At 41.2% G+C, this 17,510-nt stretch overlaps 2 protein-coding genes across 4 annotated transcripts; both read left to right on the forward strand.

Annotated features, from left to right (window-relative positions):
- Positions 1-402: 402 nt before the first annotated feature.
- uba3 (ubiquitin-like modifier activating enzyme 3) lies at positions 403-5,754 on the forward strand (the record flags this gene model as incomplete). 3 transcript variants are annotated; one of them, XM_080025529.1, is made up of 18 exons in its annotated part: positions 413-432; positions 556-594; positions 1,325-1,445; positions 1,556-1,636; positions 1,751-1,833; positions 1,923-2,003; positions 2,215-2,258; positions 2,671-2,735; positions 2,855-3,010; positions 3,121-3,223; positions 3,514-3,627; positions 4,034-4,087; positions 4,276-4,312; positions 4,417-4,498; positions 4,593-4,693; positions 4,841-4,904; positions 5,056-5,110; positions 5,235-5,754. In XM_080025529.1, the coding sequence occupies 18 exons, from the start codon at positions 413-415 to the stop codon at positions 5,321-5,323; spliced, it is 1,389 nt and encodes a 462-aa protein (XP_079881655.1). In that variant the 3' UTR covers positions 5,324-5,754. The 3 variants fall into 3 exon arrangements, with proteins under 3 accessions (XP_079881656.1, XP_079881655.1, XP_079881654.1); XM_080025530.1 differs by lacking the exon at positions 556-594 and having other exon boundaries at positions 403-432; XM_080025528.1 differs by lacking the exon at positions 413-432 and having other exon boundaries at positions 527-594.
- A 427-nt stretch (positions 5,755-6,181) lies between these two features.
- tmf1 (TATA element modulatory factor 1) lies at positions 6,182-17,422 on the forward strand. The gene is made up of 17 exons (XM_080026848.1): positions 6,182-6,794; positions 6,888-8,299; positions 9,481-9,584; positions 10,657-10,783; positions 10,930-11,035; positions 11,219-11,361; positions 11,896-12,062; positions 12,708-12,864; positions 13,212-13,304; positions 13,674-13,830; positions 13,934-14,126; positions 15,522-15,591; positions 15,675-15,767; positions 15,887-16,009; positions 16,105-16,263; positions 16,427-16,552; positions 16,682-17,422. The coding sequence occupies exons 1-17, from the start codon at positions 6,659-6,661 to the stop codon at positions 16,820-16,822; spliced, it is 3,507 nt and encodes a 1,168-aa protein (XP_079882974.1). The 5' UTR covers positions 6,182-6,658; the 3' UTR covers positions 16,823-17,422.
- The last annotated feature ends 88 nt before the right edge of the window (positions 17,423-17,510 follow it).

A 17,510-nucleotide genomic window follows, 5' to 3' on the forward strand; every position in this document is an offset into this window, starting at 1 on the left:
TTTGATATGATCTAGGCTATAATAGGCTACACATTGGTGGATGATGTAGCCTACGTACGGCGCATGTTGAGCCATAACGAAATAGAAGATAAATGCTGCCACCTGTTGGATCTGTGGTGTGCTTGCTGTCTTTCATATATATAAAATATCTATGGTCGTCTTTGTGGTGGACTGTTGACAATGCTGCCTTCATAACTATCGGAAATGTATTTTAAACAAACTATTCCGCTAATGTTGAGTTCCTCCATTGGATTTGTATCATCCTTGGGCTCCAGCTGCACTTCACAATTGCTGTTTAGATCTAAAAATAAAAATAAACTTAGCCCATGCGACCATTTTTATATAATTGGCCGGGAGGATTTGTATTTACTACTACCGACATCGGCATTTGAAGGCAGTTAAGCAGCCAAACATGGCGGACACGGATGAGCCGTAAGTAGCTGCCGAAGGATCAAGCAAGAAACACAGTCATTAACTGCCCGAAAGATGCTTTTCAATCTCATTAACCTACGAAAGCACAGCATGAATGAACCTTCTTTTATTCTCTCTTTTTAGGGAGAAGAAAAGAAGGAGAGTAGTGGAGCTGACTGAGAAGTTAGTGATGAATTGGTAGAAGTGGCGGCAGGTTTGAGGTTACGAGACAGGAAGGTTTACGTTAGCTAGCTGAAGAAGCTAAACTGATAATGGTTGTTAACAGTACACTGACATATTGCCTACTTAATTCAGTACTGATCGGTTGGCCGCGAGTAGCTCACACGTCCAACGTTTTACAATAAAATCATGTGGTATTATTCACCTATACAAAAGGTAGAGGTGTTTTCTGTACATTTCTCACAGTTGACATGCTAGCTATTCACCTTACCTAGCTACAAGGAGCTGTCAAGCCAGGGAAGAGCGTAATGCTAGGGAACCCACACTATGCCAGAGGTTCAGAAACATCCAGCTGTACGAGTATGCAGTTTAACTTTATTGTCACAGACAGGTTAATCATATAGACATTCGTTGCATTGACATTGAGCAGACAAGTGGATGATAGTACAGAAGCTAATCCTAGTTAGTTTCTTGAACATTTTAAATGAATGCATGCATGTATCTGTTGTGAACTGTAAATAGCACATTTTACATTTGGTAGTCAATATCAGTAATAAGTTTAAGGTTTTGATTTACTTTTGTTGTTGTTGCATGGTTTCAGAAGACTTACTGCTAAGTTGTGTGTGATGTCAACCCATACAGTATTATGTCTTCCATCTGCCATTAAAAAATACTTTTAGATAAGGGGAGATGATCCTGATGACATCCTAAATGTAAATATTGTCGTCTTCAGGATGGTGATTGATGGAGGCAATGGTCGCACCTGTGAGTGGGAGGGGCGATGGAACCATATCAAAAAGTTTCTGGAAAGATTGGGCCCCTTCACGCATCCTGACTTTGAACCCAGCACAGAGGTAACAGTCACACAGGGAGCAGAATGATGCAAGCCTTTTATCATTGAAGCTATGGTGGGCCCTCTTCTGCTGCTCTAATACAAAATGTATTTTATCACATATCACCACAGTCGTTGCAGTTTATGCTAGAAACCTGCAAAATCCTGGTCATTGGTGCCGGTGGTCTGGGATGTGAGCTGTTGAAAGACCTGGTATGGTTACTGTTATTATATACAGTATTTGTATGAATATGTAGAATGTATAGTTTGTGCTTTAATGAATGGCCAATATTTTTTGGTTTGTTTTTGTACTTGTTTGTGGCTCAGGCCTTATCAGGCTTTCGGAACATCCAGGTTGTCGACATGGACACCATTGATGTTTCCAACTTGAATCGACAGTTCCTCTTCAGGTCAGTATTTAATAGATCCATATTATCAGTGAATGTTATGTTTGAATAAAGCACATGTGTTCTTTTAATGTGTGTGTCATTTTGTCCAGGCAAAAAGATGTAGGTCGGCCCAAGGCAGATGTGGCAGCTGATTTCATCAACAGCCGCATTCCTGGATGCTGTGTAGTGCCGTATCCTTTCGAGTAACCAACTATTGCAAGATTTTAGATGCTTAATACTAAAATTCACTGTAAAACTGTAAAAATGTTGCCAGCGGATAATCCACTTCTAAAAAAATCACAATTTGTGAATGCAAACATGGACACCATACCTTATTCTTAGGTAATGATGGTGAGGGAACATTCTGTCTTAAAATGAACTTCTCCTTAACGCTTTTTGCAGCCATTTTAAGAAAATTCAAGACTTAGATGAAGCCTTCTACAGACGTGAGTATCATGGGGAGTTTTAATTCCCACTGTTTCTATTGTAGGCTTGGAAGGAATGTTACGATTCAGCCAGTTTACCAGTCGGTTTGATGCACAATACAGTGATTGTCACATTTATATTCTTATGCTGTTACGAATAAAGTTAAGGGTCAATGATTCAATTCACTTGCATCTTTATTGTTATTTTGGCGAACACTGTATCCCTGACTGAAAAGCTGATTCACAGCACTCCCTTACCTCACATGTGGCAATTGATAAGATTTTAAATAAAACTTTATTATATTTTTAAACTCTATAATGCAAATCATTATGTCTTTGATTCATGACATTTTGTTACACCCTTACTATTAGGACTATGTCATTATGAGCATTTGAATTCATTCATCTTTCCTTTTTTATATTTTTTATCTAGAATTCCACATAATTGTTTGTGGATTGGACTCTATAGTTGCCAGGAGGTGGATGAATGGTATGCTGGTAAGTTGTTCCTCACCATTGCAAATTTAGTCACAGTACTTTTCTCAACTGTATTTGCAAACATTTATCTGCTTAATGCAATATGCCAAAAGGAACAATTAGTCTGCCTTTCTTTGCAGCTGTCTTTGCTGGCGTATGAAGATGGTGTCTTGGACCCTGGTTCCATCATTCCTTTAATTGATGGTGGGACCGAAGGCTTTAAAGGAAATGCGAGAGTGATTCTCCCTGGCATGACCGCCTGCATCGACTGTACCCTTGAGCTTTACCCTCCTCAGGTGAGGTGGTAAAAATACGGTCTCAAATAGCGTTTACAACCAACACTATTTTGTGGTCTTACAGAAACATTAGCTAGTTTGTTGTTGCTTAAACGTGCCTGTATTTTTAGGTCAACTTCCCCATGTGTACAATAGCCTCCATGCCTCGTTTGCCAGAACATTGCGTTGAGTATGTGCGGATGTTGCTGTGGCCGAAAGAGACACCCTTTGGAGGTATGAAATCACACTGCTAATACACTTACTGCACACTGCTAGTTATTGTTGATCATTTGAAATGACTTAAAAATCACTTTCTCTCTTACAAGACTTGTACAAACAAATAAACGTAAGTTCTCGTGTTGTGTGTGTGTGTGTGTGTGTGTGTGTGTGTGTGTGTGTGTGTGTGTGTGTGTGTGTGTGTGTGTGTGTGTGTGTGTGTGTGTGTGTGTGTGTGTGTGTGTGTGTGTGTGTGTGTGTGTGTGTGTGTGTGTGTGTGTGTGTGTGTGTGTGTGTGTGTGTGTTAGATGGTGTGGTCCTGGATGGGGATGACCCAGAGCATATCCAGTGGGTGTACCAGAGATCCCTGGAGAGGGCAGCAGAGTTCAGCATTACAGGAGTCACATACAGACTAACCCAGGGTGAGCAAACATAGCACATCTATGTGTCACCACCAGAACAGAGCTACGATTCTTGCAACTGTTCTGGGAGATGAGTCAAAGAAGCAAGCACACGGAAAACTGTTGCTGTTTGAAGCATTTGGGAAGTTTGGTATCTTGCTACAACAAGCTACTGTACTGATTTTGAAGTTACTGAACGGTCTGGTCAGAAGATTTAGATAGCTTTTGATTGATTGATTGATTGATTTTATTTGACCATTTTGATATAAAATATAAACAGCACTCTGTGTCAAACATTAAAATACATAACTAGTCAGGGATGACACAAAAAAGCCCAAAGGCTTATTTACATTGTGGTCCCTGCTTACATCTTTGATTTCCCATTTTATAAGCAAGCTAAACACATTTTCCTATTGGAATGTTGCAGGCGTTGTAAAGAGGATAATCCCAGCTGTAGCCTCTACAAATGCTGTCATAGCTGGTAAGTAGCTGAGACTGTCAAGGTGCTTTTAGTAGAGACCTGTGGACCTGATGCCTTTATGAAAGACTGTACGCCTTGCCAAATAAGAGTTAATAATTTCCAAACAATTGAGTACTATATTGACTTTATGTAAACAGAACTTTCTACCCGGACATAACACTTTTTTCTCCCTGATTTATTTGACCCAGCTGCTTGCGCAACAGAGGTTTTCAAAATAGCATCAAGGTGAGTGTACAGGTGCTGGAGCCATATGCACATAGTGACAATGTTTATAATAAACCACAGGTGCCTTTGACTGTTTCTTATGAAATTACCTTTTGCATCTGCAGCGCCTATATACCTCTCAATAACTACATGGTCTTCAATGATGTCGACGGCCTGTATACCTACACTTTTGAAGCAGAACGGAAGGTTTGTCCCTGAATTTCAACTGTCGTTTCATGATTGCCACAGTGATAAAGTTGCCTTTTTGTATAGCACATGTTTCTGTTCACTTCTGATGCAGGAAAACTGTTTAGCCTGTAGCCAAGTACCTCTGGACCTGCACTTTTCTCCATCTTCCAAACTCCAGGAGGTTTTGGACTACTTAACTGAAAGTGCTTCCCTGTAAGTTGGCTTTTATTACGAATTAATTACTTGACTGTATCACCCTTCTTAAATTCTGCTCACGGTCAGATTTACTTGTGTGATTCTTAGATGTACTCATTGCACATTGTCTTCAATAACCAAACATCATTTTATTTATTCTTTTAGGCAAATGAAATCACCTGCTATAACGGCAACAGTGGAAGGAAAGAACAAAACATTATATTTACCGGTAATAAAGCCCATCCTGGGTTCACACTGTTTTGTGTTTTCAGTTCGGTCTCATGTTAATGACTGAGGTTTGTCGTGATGAAATTATTATTCAGCATGCAATCATGTACGTTTTTGTTTGAGCTGGCATGAATTGGTATTTTGTTTTACAGTCTGTCGCTTCAATTGAGCAGAGGACGCGGCCAAATCTGTCCAAAACTCTGAAGGGTGAGGTGCTTTCTTTACTGAATAGGTTTCCTAGAAATGGCAATGCCTACACTCTGAACGAATGTCCAGACAAATAGACGGTGCATATGCTGACTCACCTATGTTATGAATATGTTTTTTCCAGAGTTGGGGCTAAATGACGGACAAGAGCTGGCTGTAGCTGATGTCACCACACCTCAAACCATGTTGTTCAGACTCGACTTTACCTCATAGGATGAACTCAACACTCCCACAACCATCTGATGTCATTCTTGTTTTTTTTGGCCAACTATGACTTGATGCAGAACATTTAAAATGGCCTAAAAACTAGAACAGTTTACAGTGTATTCAGTCACAGTGTAAATGGCTATTGCTCATTGCATTGTTTTAAAGTACTTATTGACAAAAGTTATTGTTTTACACTGAAAAGCCAAATCATAGTTTATAACTTGTCATGTTTTGGTGATACACGGTCTGCAAATGTTGAGGATTTCTGCATTAATGTATAATCTGCACTACAACCTAGTGAGCTTGGTGCAAACCGAGATACAGGCATCGGTTACTTTGGAAAATATTATTCTGTATTTGTTCTGGTTTTGGATATTTTGAATATTTATTTATTCCAACAGTTTTTTAGTTTCAGTACCCACTGCAGTGGTAATCAATAGGCACTGATACTATTGTGTGAACTGGAATAAAATGTTTTTCTTACAAACTGTCTGTTTTCTTTATGTTCTTACATTTATTTGTGGAAGTGCAATAAGACTTACTCAAAGGTGTTAAGCATCTAGGATTGAGAGGTCTAAAGGCAATATCTACTTTGCTTTAGAGGTGTTTGTTTACATGTATCAATACAGAGCCTTTAATTTCCAAGCTACGAGCTAACAATCGTTAGATCAAATATTAAAATGATAAAAGAAGAAAGGTTGGTTGGCATGCATGCAAGAAGTTGGTGGACTTTGCAGGATCTCCCTCTACCAAATGGACCATCTCTCAGTTTTTCTGGCCCAGACAACCCGGATCATGACGTCACGGTGCTACGTGGAAAGGAAGTAGCGAGCAGGCTAATGCTAGCTTGGCTACAAGTTGAGATCGATCAAAACAAACGATGACTGCGGAGCGAAGGAGCCGAAAAAAGCTTGGATTTACCATGGGAATGCGTTTGCTTTGATAGCCTTGGTAGAGTTGTGGACGCAGTATTAGCGATAGCTGTGTTTGTACATGACTGACCCGTAGACATTATGGTATTTTGAGTGCAGAGCGGCCAGCTGAGCGAGCTGTTTACTGTACCTAGGTCTGGGATATTTAAATGCTGCCACTCTACTTACGTTATGCTTTAGCTAACGTACAGCTGGGCTAACTAGCCAAGTGGTAGCTAGCTGTCAACATAGATTTTCTGGACGGAACAACATTTCTTATTGCGAGATATTGTTCGCACCAAGTTATCGTTGATAAGGGAAAATTCAGATACATTTAAAGTGACTATCTTTGTGTGGTCACGCCAATTTTCCTTCAAGTTCCGCGTGACAGTTTCTATACTTGGTCAAGCTTGCTAGCTTTATAGTCAAAATGAGTTGGTTCAACACGTCTCACCTTTCCAGCTTCGCTAAACAAGCTTTAAATACAGCTCAGAAGTCAATCGACCGAGTTCTGGATATCCAAGAAGAGGACCAATGGGGTGACACAGTCGTAATGCCCTTCGATGGTAGGTACTGCAACATAGGGCGTTAATAGCTAATGTTGCCATATGCACAATTTTGAGTTACTGTTAAAACCGGTACCATTTCTTTCCTGCCAGATACATTGCCTGGAAAGCTGTCATTAAGTGGAGGATGGGGAATGGCACAGTGGGAGGCACCCCCAGAAGAAAGGAGCACCACTCCTCCTCCTTCCTCTGAGGCCATCACCACTCCTGTCACCCGCACAGTTGTGGACGATTCTGCAAACTTCTTCAGTGCCTTTTTGTTACCCGGAGACGTACAAGGTGTCACCAACGACCAGGTGGTGTCCGTACCCCCTGCTAAGTCTCAGAGGAGGACCCGGGAGAAGGGAAAGAAAAATAAAGAGGCTGTGGTTCAAAAAGAAGAGGAGACTCAAGAGCCAGCACCTTTTGATGAGAGTTATGAGGATCAGACGTTTGATGAGAGTGAATCAGTGGAGTCCTCTCTGGCAGCACCTTATGCAGACACTATCCTCCTGGTGCCGCTTTCACCTGATTCTTCTCCCACCACAGATCTTCCTTGTAACCCTGACAATAGCCAAACGAGCACTGTAAAAACAGATGAAGGATCAACGGATCCTTTTGACCCAAAAACAGATCTGTCTCAGACTCCATCAGATGAACAGGTTGGGCAGGATACCACGGATTCATCTGAGCCTCCTGCTGTCACTTGTGAACCTGAGAGCTCTACCCCTTCAGATCCTTTGCCCTCTCCTTCGCCTAAAGAAGCTCTCACTGAGCAAAAAGACTCCAAATCTGAGGACCGTCAAACTGATACCCCCTCTCCTCCAGTCAGTGCTTTCTCCTCGGGAACCTCTACCACCAGTGACATTGAAGTGCTCGACCACGAGTCTGTGCTCAGCGAGAGCTCGGCCAGCTCCCGACAGGAAACGGGGGAGAGCAAGTCTGGCCTTCACCTGATGCAGGGCTCCTTCCAGCTTCTCTCTGCCTCCACCTGTGGAGACTTCCCCCGTCTGGAGGACTACTCCAAACTCACAGAGAGCTGCGGCTCTTCCTCGGACGCATTCGAGCGCATAGATTCCTTCAGCGTGCAGTCACTGGATAGCCGGAGTGTCAGCGAGGTCAACTCGGACGATGACAGCCCCGGCAGTCGGACACTAGCGTCAGTCACAGCGGGCTCAGCTCCTTTAATTGAGTCCTCAGCTGTATCTCAGAACAAGCAGGAACATGGAGCGCTGGAGAAGGAAGGAGAAGAGGAAAGAGAGGGAGTGGAGGATGAGGAGGAAGAAGAAGGCTTTACTGAAACAATGAGGGAGCAGTCGCCGGATGAGATGGAGGAGAGTGGACGAAGTGCCACGCCTGTTAATAGTGAGCAGCCCGAAGAGTTGCTGGACTTGCAAGATCAGGAATCTGAGGCTAATGTCACACTGGGTGATCCCCTAACCTGCACAGCTGAAGAGCAGAACACTCCACCAATCACAGAAGAGATGAAAAGTTTCTCAACAGTTCAGATTTTGGAGCTACAAAAGGTAACTGTTGCTAGTGTATTACTATGAAGATGTTAGTACAATGTAACAATCTCAAAAGTACAAGAACAATGTTTATCCTAAGTCTAAGTCATTCATCAAAAATGACATATATAACTATGTAGTTATCACAAAGCAACATCCATACATTTTCAAAAGTAACAACAAAGGCCCTTAAGCTAACTCAGTAGTTTTTGCATAGCCTTCTGTAGAATGCAAAATAGCCTAGATATATAGATATATATACAAATAGCTTTGCTAGACTGTCGTGTTATATTTACATTTCAGCTTTGTATTTTTTCCTAGCTTGCTTTCCAGAGCAACACTTGTGTTTTTCCTGATAGCTTGTATCCCAACTTTGCCCGGTGGTTGACAGCCATTGGACACTATTGTATTTTAAATGCACATATTTGATTTTTTGTTAAAAAATATCAGAATTTCCCTAGCCTGACATTGCCCACCTACCTACTTCCGCTCAATTTTCATTTCACTTCAGTAGTCAGTCGGGGGCTGCGGTGCATTCATTTGTTCCTGCTTGTCCAGATTTTTGGATGTCCAATCAGCGAACTGAGGGAGCGGCTGAGAACAATGACGTCGAAGTCGCGCTCCTTTATACTCGGAACTCAGAAATTTCCGACTTTGTAGTTCCGAGTTCCGACCTGTCTGTGTTTCAGTGCATCTGCTCGGGAAAGTATGGATGCCTACAACCTTTCTCATCCAAATAACTAAACGTTAGGTTCTAGCGAGTTACCGTTGCTGGGTACCGGTAGATCCATAGACTACAATATGTAGTGAAGTCGGAAATTTCCGAGTTCCCAGTACAACTGGAACGCACCGTCAGAAGCCGACTCATGACACACGTCACGACCAAACGTTATGCGATTGGTTGGCTGATCCAGAGTGGCACTGGGCAGATCCTATAGTTTTAAACTTCAACAGAAACCCGCCTCCAAGTGAGTGAAAGTTTGCCAATAGAGCAGTACCAGACCTTCTATAGGAAATAAAGTATGATGGTCTGGTTGGACCAGGCTATAATCCCCCCCCCCCCCCATAAGTCCCAAAATGTGTTATGCTATATGAAGAAGGTAATCGTTAAACTCTTTAAACAATACCACACTGCTTTCCTTATAAATAAGTTTGGTGCTCAAATAAAAATGCAAAAATTCTTTGTTGACATGTTGTAGGTGATTGATGAGCTGTCAGGCCGCCTGGAGAAGAGAGAAGCCCAGCTGCTGGCAGTCAGCAAAGGAAAGGCCAAGCTGGAAGAGGAGTGTGACAATCTGAAAGAGTAAGCACATGGCACACACATCTGGGTCACAATGGCGCTGTAGATATTTTCATAATAAAGCTGTTTTCCAGGTCAGATGAGGCTACATTACACAGTATAATGTTGTTTTCTATGAAACTATCAAATGGCATGATTATGTTGAACTGTACATTAAGCTATGTTGAAGCCTCTTTCTGTCTAATAAAGCATCAAAAATGACATAATGTAATACTTTTTTCAGTTTTTAATCTAAAACAAGCTGATAATGTAGTAACATGCACCTAGCGTGATACAATTTCTGAACCAATAAGGTAAAAGCCTTTTGACATTGTAACATTATTGGCAAAAGGTTATTACATCATTGGTTAATGTTATTGGTTAATGTATACAGTATTGTGTTACATCATTGGCAAAAAGTGATTACATTATTGGTTCAGAAATGTTATTATGTTATTGGCAAGTTATAACATTATTGGCTTTTGTTACATTAAAAACTGAAAAATGATAACGTTATTGGCAGTTATTGCACTATCGGTGGTTATAACACAACTGGTTGCAACAATAACATTTCAAATCTTTATTTATATACATTTAGTTAGTTAGTTTTAGTTATTTAGTTAGTTAGTTTTATTATTTGTCACATACGCAATTGCACAGGGCAATGCATAGTGAAATTCTTGTGTACGAGTCCGGCTGTCATTCAACTATATAAAGTGCAAGATTTGATTATAAAAATGATTGGGTGGTCACTGGGTGGTGGGCTAAGTGACATTGTCAGTCTGGTGGCCTGAGGAAAGAAACTCCTCCTCATCCTCTCTGTGTTGGCCTTCAGCAGAACTCAGACTGTTGTTGGGGTGGCTGGCAACAACAGTCTGTTTACCCAGGGAGATACTACCGTCTGCTTTATAAACTTATGTAATAATTTATTTCACTACAAGAAAGAAATACTGCTTAAAACTGCAAGTGCTGTTTTCATTCATTCATGTCACTCTGATTGTTGAGAGCAGAAAATAGTTTAGTTGCGCCATCTTGGCCTTGGCTGTGTACATTTCGACAAGGAGCTCTTGCACTAATGAGTCTGTTTGTCTTCCAGTGAAGTGGTCAGCCTGAAGGAGGAGACCTCCACTGTCCAGTCCCTGAAGGAAGAGTTCACCCAGCGCATAGCAGATACAGAGAGGAAGGCTCAGCTGGCCTGCAAAGAAAGAGACATAGCCAAGAAGGTAACTTCCCCAAAGCTTTATTTGTACTATTAGTATGAAGTTTTTTTTAAGACTAAGCCATATTTATCTACTTCAATGTTAAATTCTCAAATCTAACATGTATAGTAAAAGATTGGTGTCACAGAGGACATTTTTCAATGTTACAGGAAATAAAGGGCTTGCGAGAAGAGCTTTCTACAAGGCTCCATCCCAGTGATACAATGGAGATCATCAAAGAGAAGGAAGAGCAGATCCGAGGGCTGCTGGAAGAAGGTAAGACTAATTCATATTAGCAGATTATATTTCGTCACCTGTGCACAGTCAAGAAAATATGAAACATAAATCCAGTCCATAGAAAATTATTTACAATTGTCTCGAGATATAAACATAAATAATGCATATGTCAATCTTTATACCTTGTCACTGAAGTATAAAATAAAATCCTATCACTTTTAGGTGAAAAGCTGTCCAAGCAGCAGCTGCAGCACAGTAACATCATCAAGAAGCTGCGTTCCAAGGAGAAGGATAGCGACACCAGGATCACCAAGCAACAGAAGAAAGTCCAGGAGCAGGAGGAGGAGCTCCGCCAACTGCAGCAGGTCAGATAAATAAACAAAGTGGAGTTGACCGGTCAAGGTTTAATGTTAAAAAATAATGGTTTGCAAATTGACTCCCAAATGCACTCAGACCTATGTTATTGCTGCTGGTGCTAGTTTTCTTAGGGATTGTGGTACCTTGCAGGTTTAGCATAATGGTGGAATAAGCAGAATGGGTTGTTTTAAAGTAATTTGTTTGTTGAAGTTTTACAGTGAATAAGACCTTTAGTAAAGGGTTTGTTGAAAAAGAAAACCCACAACAAACAACGTAATAACATCTCTTAACAATACTGCGTGGGCTGACAAATGCATGGAATGCTTTATTTTATTGATATAGGGCCTCTGAATGTCATGCACTGGGTATTGGTTTACCACGAGTCATTACTGTTATGTCAGATGTCCTCCACTCCACCATATAAACCTATTTAAAATATAATTTGTTTATTCTAAAGACTTACCATGTGTTCCTCAGTTACTTTTTAGGATTATGTTGAGTATAAGCATGGTTGTAATCATGGCCATGCCGTCTGTGTTTAGTTTGTAGAGGGGAAGGAGGAGGTGGAGAAACAGCACAGGGAGAACATCAAGAAGCTGAACGCTGTGGTGGAGCGGCAGGAGAAGGAGCTGAGCAGGCTGCAGATAGACTCTGAGGAGCTGCAGGAGAAGAACAGGAGCGTCCAGGCTGCTCTGGACAACTCTTATAAGTAAGCACTGACACACCCTGCCTTGTACACAGAATATGATCAAACAGAGCTCTTACTGTAAACACAACCCCACCTATTGTATTGTACTTCACATTTCATTATATTATTTTATGTTTCGTGTAAGTGCGTACCAAGTAGTTTGAAAGTGACATATTTATTGTGTGTTACTAAAAACTGTTTATTGGATTTTAAATTACTTAAAAAAACAAACTTTAGGTTAATTTGTCCACTTCCCAGCGCCCTGCCAGATCATCGGTATAGCACGTACTATTAAGGCAAAAGTCCTTGTCCCAGCGGGCCCTGGTTCAACTCCGGCCCGGGCTGTTTACTTGATGTCCTCCCCCTATCTCTCCCCATTTAAACCAAGTGCTTAATAGTATCCAATAAAGGTGAAAACTACAAAATAGAAATATATATTTGAAAATAAATGTATAAACTAGTTTTAAGGGGACAGAAAGTAATCATGGAAATGAACATAAACTTAAATTATATATCAATACCCCATTGTATTGTAATTCTAAATTGTTTCATTTTAAACCAAAGTACAGGGCCAAACAACAACAACAAATCTTTCACTGTGCTTTGCAAATATAGATGGCCTCTGTGAAGGGTTTTGACATTCCACTTCTACATCTCTGTTGTCAGGGAGCTGGCAGAACTTCACAAGTCGAATGCCAGCAGAGCCAGCAAGGCAGAAGAAGCAGCTCAGAGCAGGGATTCACAGGTGAAGGAGCAGCTGGGCCTGGCTCTTGAGAAGGCCCAGGAGGAGGCCAGGATGCAGCAGGAGGCCCTGGCTGATCAGGTAACACAGGCTAATGCTGTAGACACACACAATGGAACAATGTGTCTGCCTTGCTTGTAAGTAAAGTGTTGAAAATCACTAGGGCATTTTGTCGATCATTTTGTTGGAGATGCTATGCAGGCCATGAATAAACGTGAGGCAACAATTTCGATACATTTTTTTCTTGTATTTACACATCTATGATAATTTGGTTCATTTAGCAAATAGATTAAAGTAAGCAAAGTCAGACCATTTTGTGATTGATATTCCTAACAGTGTTTTATTTTTTTCTACACTACACAATTTCTATAATCACTGCCCATTTAAACAGAACATGCTTTATTAACTATTTCTAATGTTGTGTACAGGTGGCCGACCTGAGAGTGGCTCTGCAGAGGGCTGAGCAACAGCAAGCAAGGAAAGAAGATTATTTGAAGGAGGAGATCAGTGAGCTGCAGCAGGTAACACAATGTAATGGTTAGAAGGTGTCCAACCTAGCTGATTCCTTTTGAGGCAAACAGACAACTGTTTTATTTATATAGCCCAATATCACAAATAGCCATTTTCCCCAGTGGGCTTCACAGTCCATATACAATATGACACCCCCTGCCCTTAGACCCTTGACTCCCCTTGACTGAGAGAACGACTCCCAAAAAAGAACCCCTCTCTCAGGACGAACAGACATGCAATAGATGTACAGAACAGACCAACAGAAAAATCTCAAAGGAACACAAATGTTAATAATCTTTATTAAATTAATCGTCATAGTCAATTGGCAGGGAGAGGATTTATTCAATGCTTGCCATTTTTTTCCATATCGTCTTCCACAGAGGCTTCAGGAGGCAGAGGCTAGGAACCAGGAGCTCAGTCAGAGTGTTACCTCGGCAACAAGGCCCCTTCTGCGACAGATTGAGAACTTACAGGCCTCATTGGGCGGGCAGACAGCATCCTGGGAAAAACTGGAGAAGAGCATCTCTGATAGGCTAGGTAAGAGGCAGGAGTTGGACTGTATCTGTAAAACAATTAAGAGCGTGCAGAATGCACAACGTCGGTTCTTTCTCATCCTTAATCCCCCTTTTCTTTTTCACAGTGGATGCCCAGGCACAGCTGGCTGTTGCCGTGGAGAAGGAGAGATCAGCAACAGAAGAACTGCTGAACATCAAGTCCCAGCTGACCTCTCTGGACTCCCAGAATTCCCTGATGCGACAGGAGAAGGCCCGAATCCAGGCACAGCTGGAGACTGAGAAAAACAAGAGAGACAAACTGGAGGACGATAGCAGCAGGTAACAAAAGATAAAATGCAGGTCTGCACAGTTAACTGATAAGGAACATCCAGCCGTCATTGTCACTGCTACTGTCTATTCGCCATGTATGTCTTTTATGCATCTGGAATGTGCAGGGTTGGATAGATGAATAAATGTATTGCCTTAGTGGGTTTATTTTTAACTCTGACATGGCTTTCAAAGGCTGTTTCTACTAAATTCTATATTAACCACTAAACCCTCAATAAAGTGTGTTGCAGGACAGAGGGACAGAGCTAACCATCAATAAGTACTCTAAAACAAGTTTGTTGTTCTCCAATTAGCAGTCTTTCTGGCTTTTCTGCAGTATTTTTGGCATTGTTTCCACAAACTTTACGAAGTCAATAAAGCTTAAGTTATACTGTACTCAATTCCTTCCTGTTACCTGGATTTCTGCATTAAAATATCTTACTTTAGCTGGAAAATGTTGCCAACACATCTCCCCTTGTAATGCTAATGATTCCTGGGGAGAGTATTTGTGAGTCAGTGTGAAGCAGAGGCCAGGGGGGTTCCCCCCTTACAGAAGCAGTCATGCATGAGCAGCACATGGCATTTAGTCACATGGTTACGTAACAGCTGCAGCAGGGCTAGTGGCGCAATGGATAACGCGTCTGACTACGGATCAGAAGATTCTAGGTTCGACTCCTGGCTAGCTCGGCATGCTTTTAGCTCATGCTGAAGGGGTACATTATGCACTGTGCAGGTGTTTTGTGACATAAAGTAGGGAAAATGTATCTTGATATAACAAAATGCCTCTATTAAAATGCTGAGAAAGTCTATTTAAGCTGCTTTTGTACTTTACAGCTTGTGGCTGCTGAAATAACCATGTAGCTCCTTCAGTGAAAAGGCGCACAGAGGATTTTCTGCATATTTCCTACCATTATACTTAAAAGTATTTGATTTAATTATAAGGATGTCAGAGGGTTATTTTTAGGGCCCAAGCACAGAGTGTGCGAAGCCCTATTGAAATCGGTTGGATTTTTATTCTTCCGTTTATTCTTAGTCATTTTTGGCACTTTTCACCCTCTTCCCCTGGTGGAAAAGTTGAAAAACTTTGCGGTAACTGATCCTGCAAAAAATTGCAACTTATCAGTGGTTTCAGGATTTGTGCAAAAAAAACGGCGCCTCCTGTGGCCACAAACAGTTTTTCAGGAAATGCATGCTCAAAAATTGGGCTAGAAGCCTGAAATGTTAGGACAGTATGTAATGGCCCAAGGCACACATAAATGCAATTGTATGTCCCATGTGCCGGCCGGGACTGCGTCCAGCACGAGAGTGCGAGGGCCCGTTCATCACTGCTTGCAGTTTTGATTTATTATTGAATCTTTGATACTGCTGATTGTTTGTAGTCACTTATTGCTCGTTCTCTCAATGTAGGGAGCATGTTGAGCTGGAAAATCTGCGAGGAGAACACACTCGGATGCTAGAAGATGCAAAGAAAGAAAAGGTACCATAATGCTCTTTCCTACTCCAGTTGTTATCCTCTATGAAACAACTTTACCATGTGCATCATCTTGCCTCTTCCACCAGCTGCTGCTGACCAATCAATTAGAGATGGAGAAGATGAAGGTGGAGCAGGAGAAGAAGAAATGCTACTTGGCACAAGAGGCCCTCAAGGAAAAGGTTTAGGAGAATTTTAGACATCGTTAACAGCAAATTAAATCTTTAATCTGTTCTCTTCGATGAAAATAGTGTTCTTTTAATTCTGTTCTCTTATAGTTGTGATTTATTTTTCATATCAGGAGCGGAAAGCCATGACCCACTCTGTGGGAGAGCCCCCAGCCTCTTCCACACCCTCTCTGTCCCGCTCTAGCTCCATTAGTGGGGCAGACAATGGTGGTCTACACACATCTATTTATTCTCAGGTAGACACATGAAAAAAAAGTTAATAATATAGATGTGATTATTTTGTACATGCTTTTTTTAACACATGGATTTGCTTTGTTTGATTTGTCCACAGGATGACTCTTTAGACCACTCACTGAGTACCATGACCATGTCCATGTCCATGAGCGGCACCAACCTGTACGAGGCCGCCAGGCTGTCTGGAGGCTCCAGCATCATGGAGAACCTCCAATCTCAGCTCAAACTGAGAGAGGGAGAGATTGCACAGCTGCAGGTAACTATTCAGAACAAACCGTCATAAAGCTACTGACAATGGGTCTGCTACGAGTCACATTAACATTTTGATCAAAATAAATTAGTCACCCCCCCTAGCACTAAAAGGCAGCCATGTACCAGCGGCTTTGTACTACCCTCTTTGTTTCATCCTGTTGTTGCAGCTTGAGATCTCCAGTCTGGAGAGGAGTCGTTCTGTGATGGCTGAAGAGCTGGTCAGACTCACCAATCTAAACGATGAGATGGAGGAGCAGGTGCAGGAGATCCCACAGTTAAAAATTCTACTCAAGGTACGGGCTATATAAGCATGTAGATAGGGTAGGGATACTTTAATATAAGTTGTAAACCTGAACATTCCTATTGAGAAGTGTTGTATTAGCGGAGGTTCTTTTCTAATTGGTTGTGTCCCTGCATTTCAGGATCTGGAGCAGAGGCACAACACCATCCTGCAGATGTATGGAGAAAAGGCTGAGGAGGCGGAGGAGCTGAAACTGGACCTTGAAGATGTCAAGAACATGTACAAAACCCAGATTGATGAACTGTTGAAGAACCAGAAATGAACAGTTTTTCTTGGGCTGTCTTCCTTCTCAGAAACAAACCAATCGACCAACTTAGCCAAACCTGCATTGTAAGGAAAAGATATGGTAGAGAATTTAAGTTTAATCACTGTGTTAAAACGCATCTTTTACTTTATTTTAATAATTCATCAGATACTTTATTTAAATTTGAATGTTGGGATTATGCATAACATGAAATGTATTACAGAATCAGTATGAAGGATAACCACATTTTGTGATTTGGGTGTTCATTTGGATTCTTTGGGTCTTAGTACTAACTTCGCTATAGACATAATGTCTTATTGCCGAACCTCACATGATATTGTATAGACAGTCTAGAACTGTAGAAGGTGGTGAAGGTTTTTTTGCACTAAACAAATTCATCCATGTTTATTTCTTAATCCATAATCAGAATAGTTTAAGAAATATTTAAAAATATTGTACAGAGAAATGTATTTACTTAACTTCTTTCAAATCACAAAATGTGGTGTAGACCTGAGAGTAGTGTGTGATTGCAATCCTGATTATGGATTTTAAACCGTATAAATATGTAAATAAATGAACATTTATTTGGGTGGTGAAAAGGACTGGGTTTTGATTTAAAGTATGTCATTACGCATAGGAAGCCAGGATTTCCTTTGATTTGACAGACAACGCACAATTATATCAATGCTACACAAAACTCTACAAA

The sequence above is a fragment of the Ammodytes marinus genome (assembly GCF_949987685.1).
Source record: "Ammodytes marinus genome assembly, chromosome: 4".
Classification (NCBI taxonomy): Eukaryota; Metazoa; Chordata; class Actinopteri; order Uranoscopiformes; family Ammodytidae; genus Ammodytes; species Ammodytes marinus.

What these genes read in the sequence shown, in the direction of transcription:
- tmf1 (XM_080026848.1), top strand. Translation starts at nt 6,659, where the DNA reads ATGAGTTGGTTCAACACGTCTCACCTTTCCAGCTTCGCTAAACAAGCT. An exon ending in AAGAGGCCCTCAAGGAAAAG is followed by an intron (nt 15,768 to 15,886) that starts GTTTAGGAGAAT and finishes TTTTCATATCAG; the next exon opens with GAGCGGAAAGCCATGACCCA. An exon ending in ACACATCTATTTATTCTCAG is followed by an intron (nt 16,010 to 16,104) that starts GTAGACACATGA and finishes ATTTGTCCACAG; the next exon opens with GATGACTCTTTAGACCACTC.